This window comes from Festucalex cinctus, chromosome 17 (genome assembly GCF_051991245.1).
Source record: "Festucalex cinctus isolate MCC-2025b chromosome 17, RoL_Fcin_1.0, whole genome shotgun sequence".
NCBI classification, from domain to species: domain Eukaryota; kingdom Metazoa; phylum Chordata; class Actinopteri; order Syngnathiformes; family Syngnathidae; genus Festucalex; species Festucalex cinctus.
The window spans coordinates 13,334,727-13,350,915 of NC_135427.1; the positions used below are offsets into that span (position 1 = coordinate 13,334,727).

The 16,189-nt window shown below is 31.7% G+C and overlaps 1 protein-coding gene across 1 annotated transcript in view; it reads left to right on the plus strand.

The window, feature by feature from the left end:
- Positions 1–1,977: 1,977 nt before the first annotated feature.
- Positions 1,978–16,189, plus strand: part of LOC144005627 (tumor necrosis factor receptor superfamily member 12A) — a 102,569-nt gene continuing 88,357 nt past the window's right edge. Inside the window, exon 1 of the mRNA XM_077503979.1 lies at positions 1,978–2,302. Coding sequence (XP_077360105.1) covers positions 2,221–2,302 — 82 coding nt within the window. The 5' untranslated portion in view covers positions 1,978–2,220. The remainder of the gene's footprint in view (positions 2,303–16,189) is intronic.

Here is a 16,189-nt window from a genome sequence, read left to right on the forward strand (position 1 = left end):
CCGTTGTGCAATGGCATCAGTGGAAAGTCAGCACATCTGGGCGTCCGCCGCGCGGCTCCAGGTCGTCCGAGAGGTCGAGTAGAAAAACATCTGCGCCGCCGCGCGAGGACATTCTTCAGGCGTCATGAATGCGATGAGCCCCCCCCCCCCCCCCCCCCCCCCCTCTGCCTCCTCCCGCTCGCTCGCCGGCCCATGTGAAACGTTTGCCGGGAGGTTGGCTCGCGTCTGTTTGACGTTAGAACTTGTGGGAAAGGCAGTTCACACCATGTTGTGCAGGAAAGCTTCCAGACTCCACTCAGAGGGAGAGAGGGGGAGAAAAAAAAAAAAGTTAATTCAGCATTTGGGAACAGTTACATCAACGTTCCAGGAGACTTTGTTATAATGTAGACTTAAAAAAAAAAATGTGTGCTATAACTGGAGGCTGTGCATTTGGTAACTAGCACAATTTAACCGACTCAACGCTATCATGTCACCATTATAGGAAACAACAGCAATACTTTGTAGCAGTATGCATGTTAACAGGTAATTGTTTGTCGCTGTTTGACAGAAACCTCATATTTCTAAAATCACAACTTTTCACAAGTGAAAAGGCACAATTTAAAGAAAAAGAAAAAATCAATCTTGATGTGATGTAATGCTGCAAAGCTCCCGCAGTGAGGGATGGTTGAGTGTAAAAGGGTTAATAAATTGTTTTTAAGCTATTTGCAGCATTTTTTTAATTGGTTAATGTGTCAAACTAACAGTACATGGAAACTGACCAATCGTAATGATTTGTGAAAAAATATGAAATGTTGGACTTATGAGGTTTCTGCTTTCCAAGTGACAAGATGCTGATGAGTAAAATGGATCAATGTATGTTTTGCTAGCAATCAATCAATCATCAACAGAAGCATTTCTGTTATATTCGGCATGTTCGATTGTCATGGCAACAGAGAGATGCTGAAATCTGATTGGGCGAGAATCTAACTCTTATTGGAAGCATTGTAGCCAAAATAAATGATGGTTGCAAAAAAATAAACTCCAAATTCATATAAGACATATTTGAATTGAGAAAGCTTGTCGGCCTTGAAGCAGGCGCTAATAACTCGGGGTGGTGTCGCACACCTCCAGATGTTTGGAGCCGAGCAGCCATGTGAGTCGACTGCCTTGTTATTGCATATTTGCACGTTTGCAGGAGGCTACGCCCTCCCCCCAGACGCGAACACCATCACCACTTTGCGTCAGGGACACTTGCGTCTTTGCAAAGTGAGAAGGTCACACTATTAAGAGAGAGGGGTGGGAAAAAAATGTAATTCATGATTTTTGTTGTACAAAGCTTGCTGTCAAACTTAATGGTTACCATTTGAGAGGAAGTCACAAATTGTTTTATTTTTTTATTTTTTTCTTGCAACGTGCTTTGGCTTTACGGTCACTGTTAAAATCAGGAAACAAGATGACTTAAATTGACATTCACACCTGCGCGCAATTTAATGAACCTAACGTATTTGTAAAATGGGAAGACGATCCCAGATTCAAGCCTCGAGGCGGACATGTTCACCACTATGCCTCTGTTCCACCCCATGTGGCGTGTCCTGTTAGTGCAGGATGCGCTTATTATTGAAGTTTTCCCCAAAACAAAGCACGTTGCTCCATTGGATGTCATCAGGGTTTGTTTGTTTTTCTTTTCTTTTTTTTTTTCTTTTTTTTTGCGCGCACGCTGTTCTCCACTCTGCGTGCGTGCGTTGGCAGGCAAGCAGGGATGACGTCGCCAGGCGTGGTAATCATGAGAACACGATTGAATCCAGACTACAAGAAGGTCTCTCACCCTCTCGCACCCCCGTGTGTCAAATATGTGGCAATCAAAGACGACGTTTAAAAAGTGAAACATTTTTTTGTTATGCGCGCGCGTATGTCCACTAGCTTGTTGTGTTGCATGCACAGTGTGTGGGAAAAAGACGAGAGAAAAAAAAAGTCCATGGTGGAGTTTCCTGAGTGAAGTGGAGCAGTGTGGAGTGGATAGGAAATGACTCATGCTGTGTGTGGGTGTGTGCTCCAGTGTGCAGTGTGTTAAAAACACGGAGCACAGTGGTCCCGGTGAGTCACTCCGTGATGTTCACTTTTCCGTGCTGACGACCACCGCGAGCTCGTCGCTCTTTGCGTGAATTTGTTTTTTTTCTAGTTAATTTAAATTATTATTATTATTATTGTGGAAGGTGTGTATCGAGCGCACACTTCCAAACGATGGACTCTCACGCTTTATGTACAATTTTGGGATTTTTCGTGGCGTTGCTAAGCGCTTTCCACGGCGTGCGCGCACAAAAAAGTAAGTTGGAGTTGCTTATGTTCAACTTTGCTGTGTGTACTTCAAGTGTCTGTGTGCAGTGTGGGACGCGTTTCCTTTACCGGCTTACATTAGTTGACCGGTTCCGCATTCCGATGGCCTGATTTCAGGCGACCATCATCCGCCACATGCGGCGACCCTCTCGAATGTCGGGCCACCCTGAAGACTAAAGAAAAGTTATCTGTCGAGCTAGTTATCTTTGCAGTCTGACAATGAAGGCAACACCGCTACAGTAATATAAGGTGTATGTCAGGTGTTGCCTTCAATGACGGTCTGAAATTTCAGGCTGACCCTGAAGGTAACCAATTTAAGAAAATGTCACGTGTTGCGTTCAGGAGTAGTCTGAAAAGTCTTGAGCTTTTCTGTCGCCATTGATTCTGGACTGACCTTGAAGGCCACATTCGAGTTGTGATAATCAGGTTGACGTCAGGTGGCCTTCAGGGACAGTCTAAACTAAAGTGTGCACTTTCCTCACTTTGTCTGTATCTGTTCAGCCATGCAAAAGCTCTGATTTCAGACCGTCATTGAAGGCAATACTTAATTTAAGATAATTAGGTGTCAGGTGTTGCCTTCAGGTCACTCTGAAATCAGTGCTTTCATCACTGTCTTATATTTAGCCATCCCTCCAGCCGCTTATGTCACTGACAAGTCAACACAAGACACGAAACATACTGACGAAAATATGAATGTCATAACGATTTGGCGTGTTCATGACAATATGAAAGTATCATGGAACTGACAAGTGCTCATATTTGCAGTTTCCCACAGAAACACACACCTGTTAGTCTTTGAAGGCTCAGGCGGGAGGCCCATCTTGAAGCAGTCAGAGTAAAACAAGATGTACAGTCGTTCCTCCCACACATTCTTCACATTCACTTATCTGTAAGTTAAAAGGAAAACACATTGGCCACCAGGGGGCAGCATAATGCAGTCAAACAGTCACTGCTACTCTCAGTAAGCTATAATGGTCGTTTTTTTTTTTTCGTTTTTTTTTGCAGAGGATAAAGAAAATATTCTTGTATTAAGATACTGTCAGTCACCATATGTTGCTTGTGTTTATATATTTGTTGGTTAAAGCGTTATAACGCGACTACAAATGCTAGTAGCCCCTCAATGGTGTTTTTCATTATACATTAGCATCAAGCTAATATTCTTAAGGCAACGTTGTTTTCGAGGACTTGTGCATTACAAAAGTGCTTATTGAGTGCTTGGAAGTCGAATTAAATTGGCCAAATGATGGCTTTAATGCAAGGTTATAGTTCACGAAGATTAACTATAACTATCCTTGACAAATAAATATATAAATAAAACTAAATGAAGCATTTTAAAAATAATCAAAAACTACGATCCACCTTGCCTTATCTGGATTCCACATGAAAATAATTCCACTTTCCAAGTGTAGTAAATGGAGATGGTTGTTTTAGCAATGTACTGTAAGTTGACTTAATACAAGATTTGAGTGCAGTTGTTTGTTTTGGAGGGGGAAAAAAACAGCTCGCTCGCCTGCAGATCATTTCCTGATGCTTTCAAGCGTCGCCCTTGTTGTGTGCGTGTCGGCCGCCGTGCACTCCAAGCACCGATTCGAGTCTCGCTCAACATCTGGATATCAGCTGCTGCTGTTGCTGCTCCGCCCGCCCCCGGCCGTCTCTTTTATGACAAAACGCAACATCCCCACACCCAAAAAAAACGAGACTCCCCAGCGTCAGGAATGCGCAAGCCGGCGCCAGGTTTCGCATGCTCGCAGCGGCCACAGAGAAAACTCCCAGTTTGAGTGAACGCGTCCACACGTGTGACGTGATTTGACGTGACATGGCAGTGAAGACGTGGAGTTGCTTTGCGACATGTTGCGGCGCGGACGCGGTTTTTGGTGGAACGGCGCAGGGGTCAGTCGACGGTCACGCCTCCGCACACTCCTTCCCGGCCGGTGGTGACCTTGGGCATTCCCGGAGTTCTTCCTCGACTTGTGCCACTTTTTGCTCGACCGCTACGCATTACACGCTCACTCTGCTGCACTACTACACTGTAAAAAAAAAACAAAGCTTGTATTTTTGGGGTGAAATCAGAACAACTTTCACATTTTGGTATGTGTGTCTTACAAGTAAACAAACGTATTTTTTTTCTTACTATACATTATACATTTTTTTAACCTCAGAATACAACATAATTTTCAAGTCTTACTGTACATCATGCCATTTATTTTTTTTTACCTTTTGTATCATGTATTTTTTTTTCGTTAAGATGCATCATGCAATTTTTAGTCCTATATATATATATATATTTTTTTAACCTTACAAAACATCATGTCATTTTTAAGTCTTACTATTAGGGCTGTCAGTTACTAATTAATGCGGTATGGAAATTAAGTAAACATGGTAGTTTTTTTTTTTTTTTTTTGGGGGGGGGGGGCAACCTTACTATACATGGTCGTTTTTTTCATAAAATAAAAAACGCCTTACAATACATGGTCGTTTTTCTCATAAAATAAAAAACGCCTTACTATAATGGTCGTTTTTTTTTTTTTTTTATAAAAAACGCCTTACTATACACGGCCGTTTTTTTTTTCATAAAATAAAAAACGCCTTACTATACATGGTCGTTTAAAAAAAAAAAAAAAAAAACGCCTTACTATACATGGTCGTTTTTTTTTTTTTATAAAAAACACCATACTATACATGGTCGTTTTTTTAATAAAATAAAAAACGCCTTACTATACATGGTCGTTTTTTTAATAAAATAAAAAACGCCTTACTATACATGGTCGTTTTTTTCATAAAATAAAAAACGCCTTACTATACATGGTCGTTTTTTTCATAAAATAAAAAACGCCTTACTATACATGGTCGTTTTTTTTCATAAAATAAAAAACGCCTTACTATACACGGCCGTTTTTTTTTTTCATAAAAAACGCCTTACTATACATGGTCGTTTTTTTAATAAAATAAAAAACGCCTTACTATACATGGTCGTTTTTTTCATAAAATAAAAAACGCCTTACTATACATGGTCGTTTTTTTCATAAAATAAAAAACGCCTTACTATACATGGTCGTTTTTTTTCATAAAATAAAAAACGCCTTACTATACATGGTTGTTTTTTTTTTTTTTTTTAAACGCCTTACTATACATGGTCGTTTTTTTAATAAAATAAAAAACGCCTTACTATACATGGTCGTTTTTTTCATAAAATAAAAAACGCCTTACTATACATGGTCGTTTTTTAAATAAAATAAAAAAAACGCCTTACTATACATGGTCGTTTTTTTTAATAAAATAAAAAACGCCTTACTATAAATGGTCGATTTTTTCATAAAATAAAAAACGCCTTACTATACATGGTCGTTTTTTTTTTTAATAAAAAACGCCTTACTATACACGGCCGTTTTTTTTTTCATAAAAAACGCCTTACTATACATGGTCGTTTTTTTTTTTTTATAAAAAACACCATACTATACATGGTCGTTTTTTTAATAAAATAAAAAACGCCTTACTATACATGGTCGTTTTTTTAATAAAATAAAAAACGCCTTACTATACATGGTCGTTTTTTTCATAAAATAAAAAACGCCTTACTATACATGGTCGTTTTTTTCATAAAATAAAAAACGCCTTACTATACATGGTCGTTTTTTTTCATAAAATAAAAAACGCCTTACTATACACGGCCGTTTTTTTTTTTCATAAAAAACGCCTTACTATACATGGTCGTTTTTTTAATAAAATAAAAAACGCCTTACTATACATGGTCGTTTTTTTCATAAAATAAAAAACGCCTTACTATACATGGTCGTTTTTTTCATAAAATAAAAAACGCCTTACTATACATGGTCGTTTTTTTTCATAAAATAAAAAACGCCTTACTATACATGGTTGTTTTTTTTTTTTTTTTTAAACGCCTTACTATACATGGTCGTTTTTTTAATAAAATAAAAAACGCCTTACTATACATGGTCGTTTTTTTCATAAAATAAAAAACGCCTTACTATACATGGTCGTTTTTTAAATAAAATAAAAAAAACGCCTTACTATACAGTCATGTTTTTAATAAAATAAAAAACGCCTTACTATACATGGTCGTTTTTTTTAATAAAATAAAAAACGCCTTACTATAAATGGTCGATTTTTTCATAAAATAAAAAACGCCTTACTATACATGGTCGTTTTTTTTTTTAATAAAAAACGCCTTACTATACACGGCCGTTTTTTTTTTCATAAAAAACGCCTTACTATACATGGTCGTTTTTTTTTATAAAATAAAAAACGCCTTACTATACATGGTCGTTTTTTTCATAAAATAAAAAACGCCTTACTACACATGGTCGTTTTAAAAAAAACAAAAAAAAAAACGCCTTACTATACATGGTCGTTTTTTTTTTTTTTAAAACGCCTTACTATACATGGTCGTTTTTTTTCATAAAATAAAAAACGCCTTACTATACATGGTCGTTTTTTTAATAAAAAACGCCTTACTATACATGGTCGTTTTTTTCATAAAATAAAAAACGCCTGACGATACATGGTCGTTTTTTTCATAAAATAAAAAACGCCTTACAATACATGGTCGTTTTTTTCATAAAATAAAAAACGCCTTACTATAATGGTCGTTTTTTTTTTTTTTATAAAAAACGCCTTACTATACATGGTCGTTTTTTTTCATAAAATAAAAAACGCCTTACTATACATGGTCGTTTTTTTTTTCATAAAAAACGCCTTACTATACATGGTCGTTTTTAAAAAAAATAAAAAACGCCTTACTATACATGGTCGTTTAAAAAAAAACAAAAAAAAACGCCTTACTATACATGGTCGTTTTTTTTTTTTTAAATAAAAAACGCCTTACTATACATGGTCGTTTTTAAAAAAACAAACAAAAAAAACGCCTTACTATACATAGTCATGTTTTTAATAAAATAAAAAACGCCTTACTATACATGGTCGTTTTTTTTAATAAAATAAAAAACGCCTTACTATAAATGGTCGATTTTTTTCATAAAATAAAAAACGCCTTACTATACATGGTCGTTTTTTTAAAAAAAAAAACGCCTTAATATACATGGTCGTTTTTTTCATAAAATAAAAAACGCCTTACTATACATGGTCGTTTTTTTCATAAAATAAAAAACGCCTTACTATACATGGTCGTTTTTTTCATAAAATAAAAAACGGCTTACTATACATGGTCGTTTTTTTTCATATAATAAAAAACGCCTTACTATACATGGTCGTTTTAAAAAAAAAAAAAAAAAACGCCTTACTATACATGGTCGTTTTTTTTCATAAAATAAAAAACGCCTTACTATACATGGTCGTTTTTTTTTTTAAATAAAAAACGCCTTACCATACATGGTCGTTTTTTTTCATAAAATAAAAAACGCCTTACTATACATGGTTGTTTTTTTAATAAAAAACGCCTTGCTATACATGGTCGTTTTTTTTTTTTTAATAAAAAACGCCTTACTATACATGGTCGTTTTTTTCATAAAATAAAAAACGCCTGACGATACATGGTCGTTTTTTTCATAAAATAAAAAACGCCTTACAATACATGGTCGTTTTTTTCATAAAATAAAAAACGCCTTACTATAATGGTCGTTTTTTTTTTTTTTTTTATAAAAAACGCCTTACTATACATGGTCGTTTTTTTTCATAAAATAAAAAACGCCTTACTATACATGGTCGTTTTTTTTAAATAAAAAACGCCTTACTATACACGGCCGTTTTTTTTTTCATAAAAAACGCCTTACTATACATGGTCGTTTTAAAAAAAAAAAAAAAACGCCTTACTATACATGGTCGTTTTTTTTCATAAAATAAAAAACGCCTTACTATACATGGTCGTTTTTTAAATAAAAAAAAAAAACGCCTTACTATACATAGTCATGTTTTTAATAAAATAAAAAACGCCTTACTATACATGGTCGTTTTTTTTAATAAAATAAAAAACGCCTTACTATAAATGGTCGATTTTTTCATAAAATAAAAAACGCCTTACTATACATGGTCGTTTTTTTAAAAAAAAAAACGCCTTACTATACATGGTCGTTTTTTTTTCATAAAATAAAAAACGCCTTACTATATATGGTCGTTTAAAAAAAAAAAAAAAAAAAACGCCTTACTATACATGGTCGTTTTTTTTTTTTTAAAAAAACGCCTTACTATACATGGTCGTTTTTTTTTCATAAAATAAAAACGCCTTACTATACATGGTCGTTTTTTTCATAAATTAAAAAACGCCTTACTATACATGGTCGTTTTTTTTTAAAATAAAAAACGCCTTACTATACATGGTCGTTTTTTTTCATAAAATAAAAAACGCCTTACTATACATGGTCGTTTTTTTTAATAAAAAACGCCTTACTATACATGGTCGTTTTTTTTTTTTTAAATAAAAAACGCCTTATGGTCGTTTTTTTCATAAAATAAAAAACGCCTGACGATACATGGTCGTTTTTTTCATAAAATAAAAAACGCCTTACTATAATGGTCGTTTTTTTTTTTTTTAATAAAAAACGCCTTACTATACATGGTCGTTTTTTTTCATAAAATAAAAAACGCCTTACTATACATGCTCGTTTTTTTTTAAATAAAAAACGCCTTACTATACACGGCCGTTTTTTTTTCATAAAAAACACCATACTATACATGGTCGTTTTTTTCATAAAATAAAAAACGCCTTACTATACATGGTCGTTTTTTTAATAAAATAAAAAACGCCTTACTATACATGGTCGTTTTTTTCATAAAATAAAAAACGCCTTACTATACATGGTCGTTTTTTTAAATAAAATAAAAAACGCCTTACTATAAATGGTCGATTTTTTCATAAAATAAAAAACGCCTTACTATACATGGTCGTTTTTTTTTCATAAAATAAAAAACGCCTTACTATACATGATCGTTTTTTAAAAAAAATAAAAAACGACTTACTATACATGGTCGTTTTTTTCATAAATTAAAAAACGCCTTACTATACATGGTCGTTTTTTTAATAAAAAACGCCTTACAATACATGGTCGTTTTTTTCATAAAATAAAAAACGCCTTACTATAATGGTCGTTTTTTTTTTTTTTATAAAAAACGCCTTACTATACATGGTCGTTTTTTTTCATAAAATAAAAAACGCCTTACTATATATGGTCGGTTTTTTTTAAAATAAAAAACGACTTACTATACATGGTCGTTTTTTTTCATAAAATAAAAAACGCCTTACTATACATGGTCGTTTTTTTAATAAAAAACGCCTTACAATACATGGTCGTTTTTTTCATAAAATAAAAAACGCCTTACTATAATGGTCGTTTTTTTTTTTTCATAAAAAACGCCTTACTATACATGGTCGTTTTTTAAAAAAAATAAAAAACGCCTAACTATACATGGTCGTTTAAAAAAAAAAAAAAAAAAAAACGCCTTACTATACATGGTCGTTTTTTTTTTAAAATAAAAAACGCCTTACTATACATGGTCGTTTTTTTAATAAAATAAAAAACGCCTTACTATACATGGTCGTTTTTTTTAATAAAATAAAAAACGCCTTACTATAAATGGTCGATTTTTTTCATAAAATAAAAAACGCCTTACTATACATGGTCGTTTTTAAAAAAAAAAAAGCGCCTTACTATACATGGTCGTTTTTTTAATAAAATAAAAAACGCCTTACTATACATGGTCGTTTTTTTCATAAAATAAAAAACGCCTTACTATACATGGTCGTTTTTTTCATAAAATAAAAAACGCCTTACTATACATGGTCGTTTTTTTCATAAAATAAAAAACGGCTTACTATACATGGTCGTTTTTTTTCATATAATAAAAAACGCCTTACTATACATGGTCGTTTAAAAAAAAACAAAAAAAAACGCCTTACTATACACGGCCGTTTTTTTTTTTCATAAAAAACGCCTTACCATACATGGTCGTTTTTTTTTTTTAAATAAAAAACGCCTTACTATACATGGTCGTTGTAAAAAAAAACAAAAAAAACGCCTTACTATACATGGTCGTTTTTTTTTTTAAATAAAAAACGCCTTACAATACATGGTCGTTTTTTTGTCGAAAAAAAAAGCCTTACTATACATGGTCGTTTTTTTGTCGGAAAAAAAAGCCTTACTATACATGGTCGTTTTTTTAAAAAAAACAAAAAAAACGCCTTACTATACATAGTCATGTTTTTAATAAAATAAAAAACGCCTTACTATACATGGTCGTTTTTTTTAATAAAATAAAAAACGCCTTACTATAAATGGTTGATTTTTTCATAAAATAAAAAACGCCTTACTATACATGGTCATTTTTTTGTCGAAAAAAAAAGCCTTACTATACATGGTCGTTTTTTTGTCGGAAAAAAAAGCCTTACAATACATGGTCGTTTTTTTTTTTTTTTAAACGCCTTACTATACATGGTCGTTTTTTTTTTCATAAAATAAAAAACGCCTTACTATACATGGTCGTTTTTTTCATAAATTAAAAAACGCCTTGGTCGTTTTTTTTTTAAATAAAAAACGCCTTACTATACATGGTCGTTTTTTTTCATAAAATAAAAAACGCCTTACTATACATGGTCGTTTTTTTCATAAAATAAAAAACGCCTGACGATACATGGTCGTTTTTTTCATAAAATAAAAAACGCCTTACAATACATGGTCGTTTTTTTCATAAAATAAAAAACGCCTTACTATACATGGTCGTTTTTTTTCATAAAATAAAAAAACGCCTTACTATACATGGTCGTTTTTTTAAAATAAAAAACGCCTTACTATACACGGCCGTTTTTTTTTTCATAAAAAACGCCTTACTATACATGGTCGTTTTTTTTCATAAAATAAAAAAACGCCTTACTATACATGGTCGTTTTTTTAAAATAAAAAACGGCTTACTATACACGGCCGTTTTTTTTTTTCATAAAAAACGCCTTACCATACATGGTCGTTTTTTTTTTTTAAATAAAAAACGCCTTACTATACATGGTCGTTGTAAAAAAAAACAAAAAAAACGCCTTACTATACATGGTCGTTTTTTTTTTTAAATAAAAAACGCCTTACAATACATGGTCGTTTTTTTGTCGAAAAAAAAAGCCTTACTATACATGGTCGTTTTTTTGTCGGAAAAAAAAGCCTTACTATACATGGTCGTTTTTTTAAAAAAAACAAAAAAAACGCCTTACTATACATAGTCATGTTTTTAATAAAATAAAAAACGCCTTACTATACATGGTCGTTTTTTTTAATAAAATAAAAAACGCCTTACTATAAATGGTTGATTTTTTCATAAAATAAAAAACGCCTTACTATACATGGTCATTTTTTTGTCGAAAAAAAAAGCCTTACTATACATGGTCGTTTTTTTGTCGGAAAAAAAAGCCTTACAATACATGGTCGTTTTTTTGTCGAAAAAAAAAGCCTTACTATACATGGTCGTTTTTTTGTCGGAAAAAAAAGCCTTACTATACATGGTCGTTTTTTTGTCGGAAAAAAAAGCCTTACTATACATGGTCGTTTTTTAAAAAAAAACAAAAAAAACGCCTTACTATACATAGTCATGTTTTTAATAAAATAAAAAACGCCTTACTATACATGGTCGTTTTTTTTAATAAAATAAAAAACGCCTTACTATAAATGGTTGATTTTTTCATAAAATAAAAAACGCCTTACTATACATGGTCATTTTTTTGTCGAAAAAAAAAGCCTTACTATACATGGTCGTTTTTTTGTCGGAAAAAAAAGCCTTACAATACATGGTCGTTTTTTTGTCGAAAAAAAAAGCCTTACTATACATGGTCGTTTTTTTAATAAAATAAAAAACGCCTTACTATACATCGTCGTTTTTTTCATAAAATAAAAAACGCCTTACTATACATGGTCGTTTTTTAAAAAAAAAACAAAAAAAACGCCTTACTATACATAGTCATGTTTTTAATAAAATAAAAAACGCCTTACTATACATGGTCGTTTTTTTTAATAAAATAAAAAACGCCTTACTATAAATGGTCGATTTTTTCATAAAATAAAAAACGCCTTACTATACATGGTCGTTTTTTTAAAAAAAAAAACGCCTTACTATACATGGTCGTTTTTTTCATAAAATAAAAAACGCCTTACTATACATGGTCGTTTTTTTCATAAAATAAAAAACGCCTGACGATACATGGTCGTTTTTTTCATAAAATAAAAAACGCCTTACAATACATGGTCGTTTTTTTCATAAAATAAAAAACGCCTTACTATACATGGTCGTTTTTTTTCATAAAATAAAAAAACGCCTTACTATACATGGTCGTTTTTTTAAAATAAAAAACGCCTTACTATACACGGCCGTTTTTTTTTTCATAAAAAACGCCTTACTATACATGGTCGTTTTTTTTCATAAAATAAAAAAACGCCTTACTATACATGGTCGTTTTTTTAAAATAAAAAACGGCTTACTATACACGGCCGTTTTTTTTTTTCATAAAAAACGCCTTACCATACATGGTCGTTTTTTTTTTTTAAATAAAAAACGCCTTACTATACATGGTCGTTGTAAAAAAAAACAAAAAAAACGCCTTACTATACATGGTCGTTTTTTTTTTTAAATAAAAAACGCCTTACAATACATGGTCGTTTTTTTGTCGAAAAAAAAAGCCTTACTATACATGGTCGTTTTTTTGTCGGAAAAAAAAGCCTTACTATACATGGTCGTTTTTTTAAAAAAAACAAAAAAAACGCCTTACTATACATAGTCATGTTTTTAATAAAATAAAAAACGCCTTACTATACATGGTCGTTTTTTTTAATAAAATAAAAAACGCCTTACTATAAATGGTTGATTTTTTCATAAAATAAAAAACGCCTTACTATACATGGTCATTTTTTTGTCGAAAAAAAAAGCCTTACTATACATGGTCGTTTTTTTGTCGGAAAAAAAAGCCTTACAATACATGGTCGTTTTTTTGTCGAAAAAAAAAGCCTTACTATACATGGTCGTTTTTTTGTCGGAAAAAAAAGCCTTACTATACATGGTCGTTTTTTTGTCGGAAAAAAAAGCCTTACTATACATGGTCGTTTTTTTAAAAAAAACAAAAAAACCGCCTTACTATACATAGTCATGTTTTTAATAAAATAAAAAACGCCTTACTATACATGGTCGTTTTTTTTAATAAAATAAAAAACGCCTTACTATAAATGGTTGATTTTTTCATAAAATAAAAAACGCCTTACTATACATGGTCATTTTTTTGTCGAAAAAAAAAGCCTTACTATACATGGTCGTTTTTTTGTCGGAAAAAAAAGCCTTACAATACATGGTCGTTTTTTTGTCGAAAAAAAAAGCCTTACTATACATGGTCGTTTTTTTAATAAAATAAAAAACGCCTTACTATACATCGTCGTTTTTTTCATAAAATAAAAAACGCCTTACTATACATGGTCGTTTTTAAAAAAAAAAACAAAAAAAACGCCTTACTATACATAGTCATGTTTTTAATAAAATAAAAAACGCCTTACTATACATGGTCGTTTTTTTTAATAAAATAAAAAACGCCTTACTATAAATGGTCGATTTTTTCATAAAATAAAAAACGCCTTACTATACATGGTCGTTTTTAAAAAAAAAAAAACGCCTTACTATACATGGTCGTTTTTTTAATAAAATAAAAAACGCCTTACTATACATGGTCGTTTTTTTCATAAAATAAAAAACGCCTTACTATACATGGTCGTTTTTTTCATAAAATAAAAAACGCTTTACTATACATGGTCGTTTTTTTCATAAAATAAAAAACGCCTTACTATACATGGTCGTTTTTTTTTCATATAATAAAAAACGCCTTACTATACATGGTCGTTAAAAAAAAACAAAAAAAAACGCCTTACTATACATGGTCGTTTTTTTTTTTTTTATAAAAAACACCATACTATACATGGTCGTTTTTTTCATAAAATAAAAAACGCCTTACTATACATGGTCGTTTTTTTCATCAAATAAAAAACGCCTTACTATACATGGTCGTTTTTTTTAATGAAATAAAAAAACGCCTTACTATACGTGGTTGTTTTTTTGTCGAAAAAAAAAGCCTTACTATACATGGTCGTTTTTTTCATAAAATAAAAAATGCCTTACTATACATGGTCGTTTTTTAATAAATACGCCTTACTATACATGGTCGTTTTTTTCATAAAATAAAAAACGCCTTACTATACATTGTCGTTTTTTGTCGGAAAAAAAAGCCTTACAATAAATGGTCATTTTTTTGTCGGAAAAAAAAGCCTTACTATACATGGTCGTTTTTTTGTCGGAAAAAAAAGCCTTACTATACATGGTCGTTTTTTTGTCGGAAAAAAAAGCCTTACTATACATGGTCGTTTTTTTGTCGAAAAAAAAAAAAAAGCCTTACTATACATGGTCGCCTTTGTGTCAGAAAAAAAAAAGCCTGACTATACATGGTCATTTTTTTGTCGGAAAAAAAAGCCTTACTATACATGGTCGTTTTTTTGTCGGAAAAAAAAGCCTTACTATACATGGTCGTTTTTTTGTCGAAAAAAAAAAGCCTTACTATGCATGGTCGTTTTTTTTTGTCGGAAAAAAAGGCCTTACTCTACATGGTCGTTTTTTTGTCGGAAAAAAAAAAGCCTTACTATACATGGTCGCTTTTGTGTCAAAAAAAAAAAAAGCCTTACTATACATGGTCATTTTTTTGTCGGAAAAAAAAGCCTTGCTATACATGGTCGTTTTTTTGTCGGAAAAAAAAGCCTTACTATACATGGTCGTTTTTTTGTCGAAAAAAAAAAAAAAGCCTTACTATACATGGTGTGTCAGAAAAAAAAAAGCCTGACTATACATGGTCATTTTTTTGTCGGAAAAAAAAAGCCTTACTATACATGGTCGTTTTTTTGTCGGAAAAAAAAGCCTTACAATACATGGTCGTTTTTTTGTCGAAAAAAAAAGCCTTACTATACATGGTCGTTTTTTTTTGTTGGAAAAAAAGGCCTTGCTATACATGGTCGTTTTTTTCATAAAATAAAAAACGCCTTACTATACATGGTCGTTTTATTCATAAAACAAAAAACGCCTTACTATACATGGTCGTTTATTTCATAAAATAAAAAACGGCTTACTATACATGGTCGTTTTTTTTAATGAAATAAAAAAACGCCTTACTATACGTGGTCGTTTTTTTGTCGAAAAAAAAAGCCTTACTATACATGGTCGTTTTTTTGTCTGAAAAAAAAAGCCTTACTATACATGGTCGTTTTTTTCATAAAATAAAAAACGCCTTACTATACATGGTCGTTTTTTTGTCGAAAAAAAAAGCCTTACTATACATTGTCGTTTTTTGTCGGAAAAAAAAGCCTTTCTATAAATGGTCATTTTTTTGTCGGAAAAAAAAGCCTTACTATACATGGTCGTTTTTTTGTCGGAAAAAAAAGCCTTACTATACATGGTCGTTTTTTTGTCGAAAAAAAAAGCCTCACTATACATGGTCGTTTTTTTTGTCGGAAAAAAAGGCCTTACTATACATGGTCATTTTTTTGTCGAAAAAAAAAAAGCCTTACTATACATGGTCGTTTTTTGTCGGAAAAAAAGGCCTTACTATACATGGTCGTTTTTTTGTCTAAAAAAAAAAAAGCCTTACTATACATGGTCGTTTTTTGTCGGAAAAAAAAGCCTTACTATACATGGTCGTTTTTTTGTCGGAAAAAAAAGCCTTACTATACATGGTCGTTTTTTTGTCGAAAAAAAAAGCCTTACTATACATGGTCGTTTTTTTGTCGAAAAAAAAAAAAAGCCTTACTATACATGGTGTGTCAGAAAAAAAAAAGCCTAACTATACATGGTCATTTTTTTGTCGGAAAAAAAAGCCTTACTATACATGGTCGTTTTTTTGTCGGAAAAAAAAGCC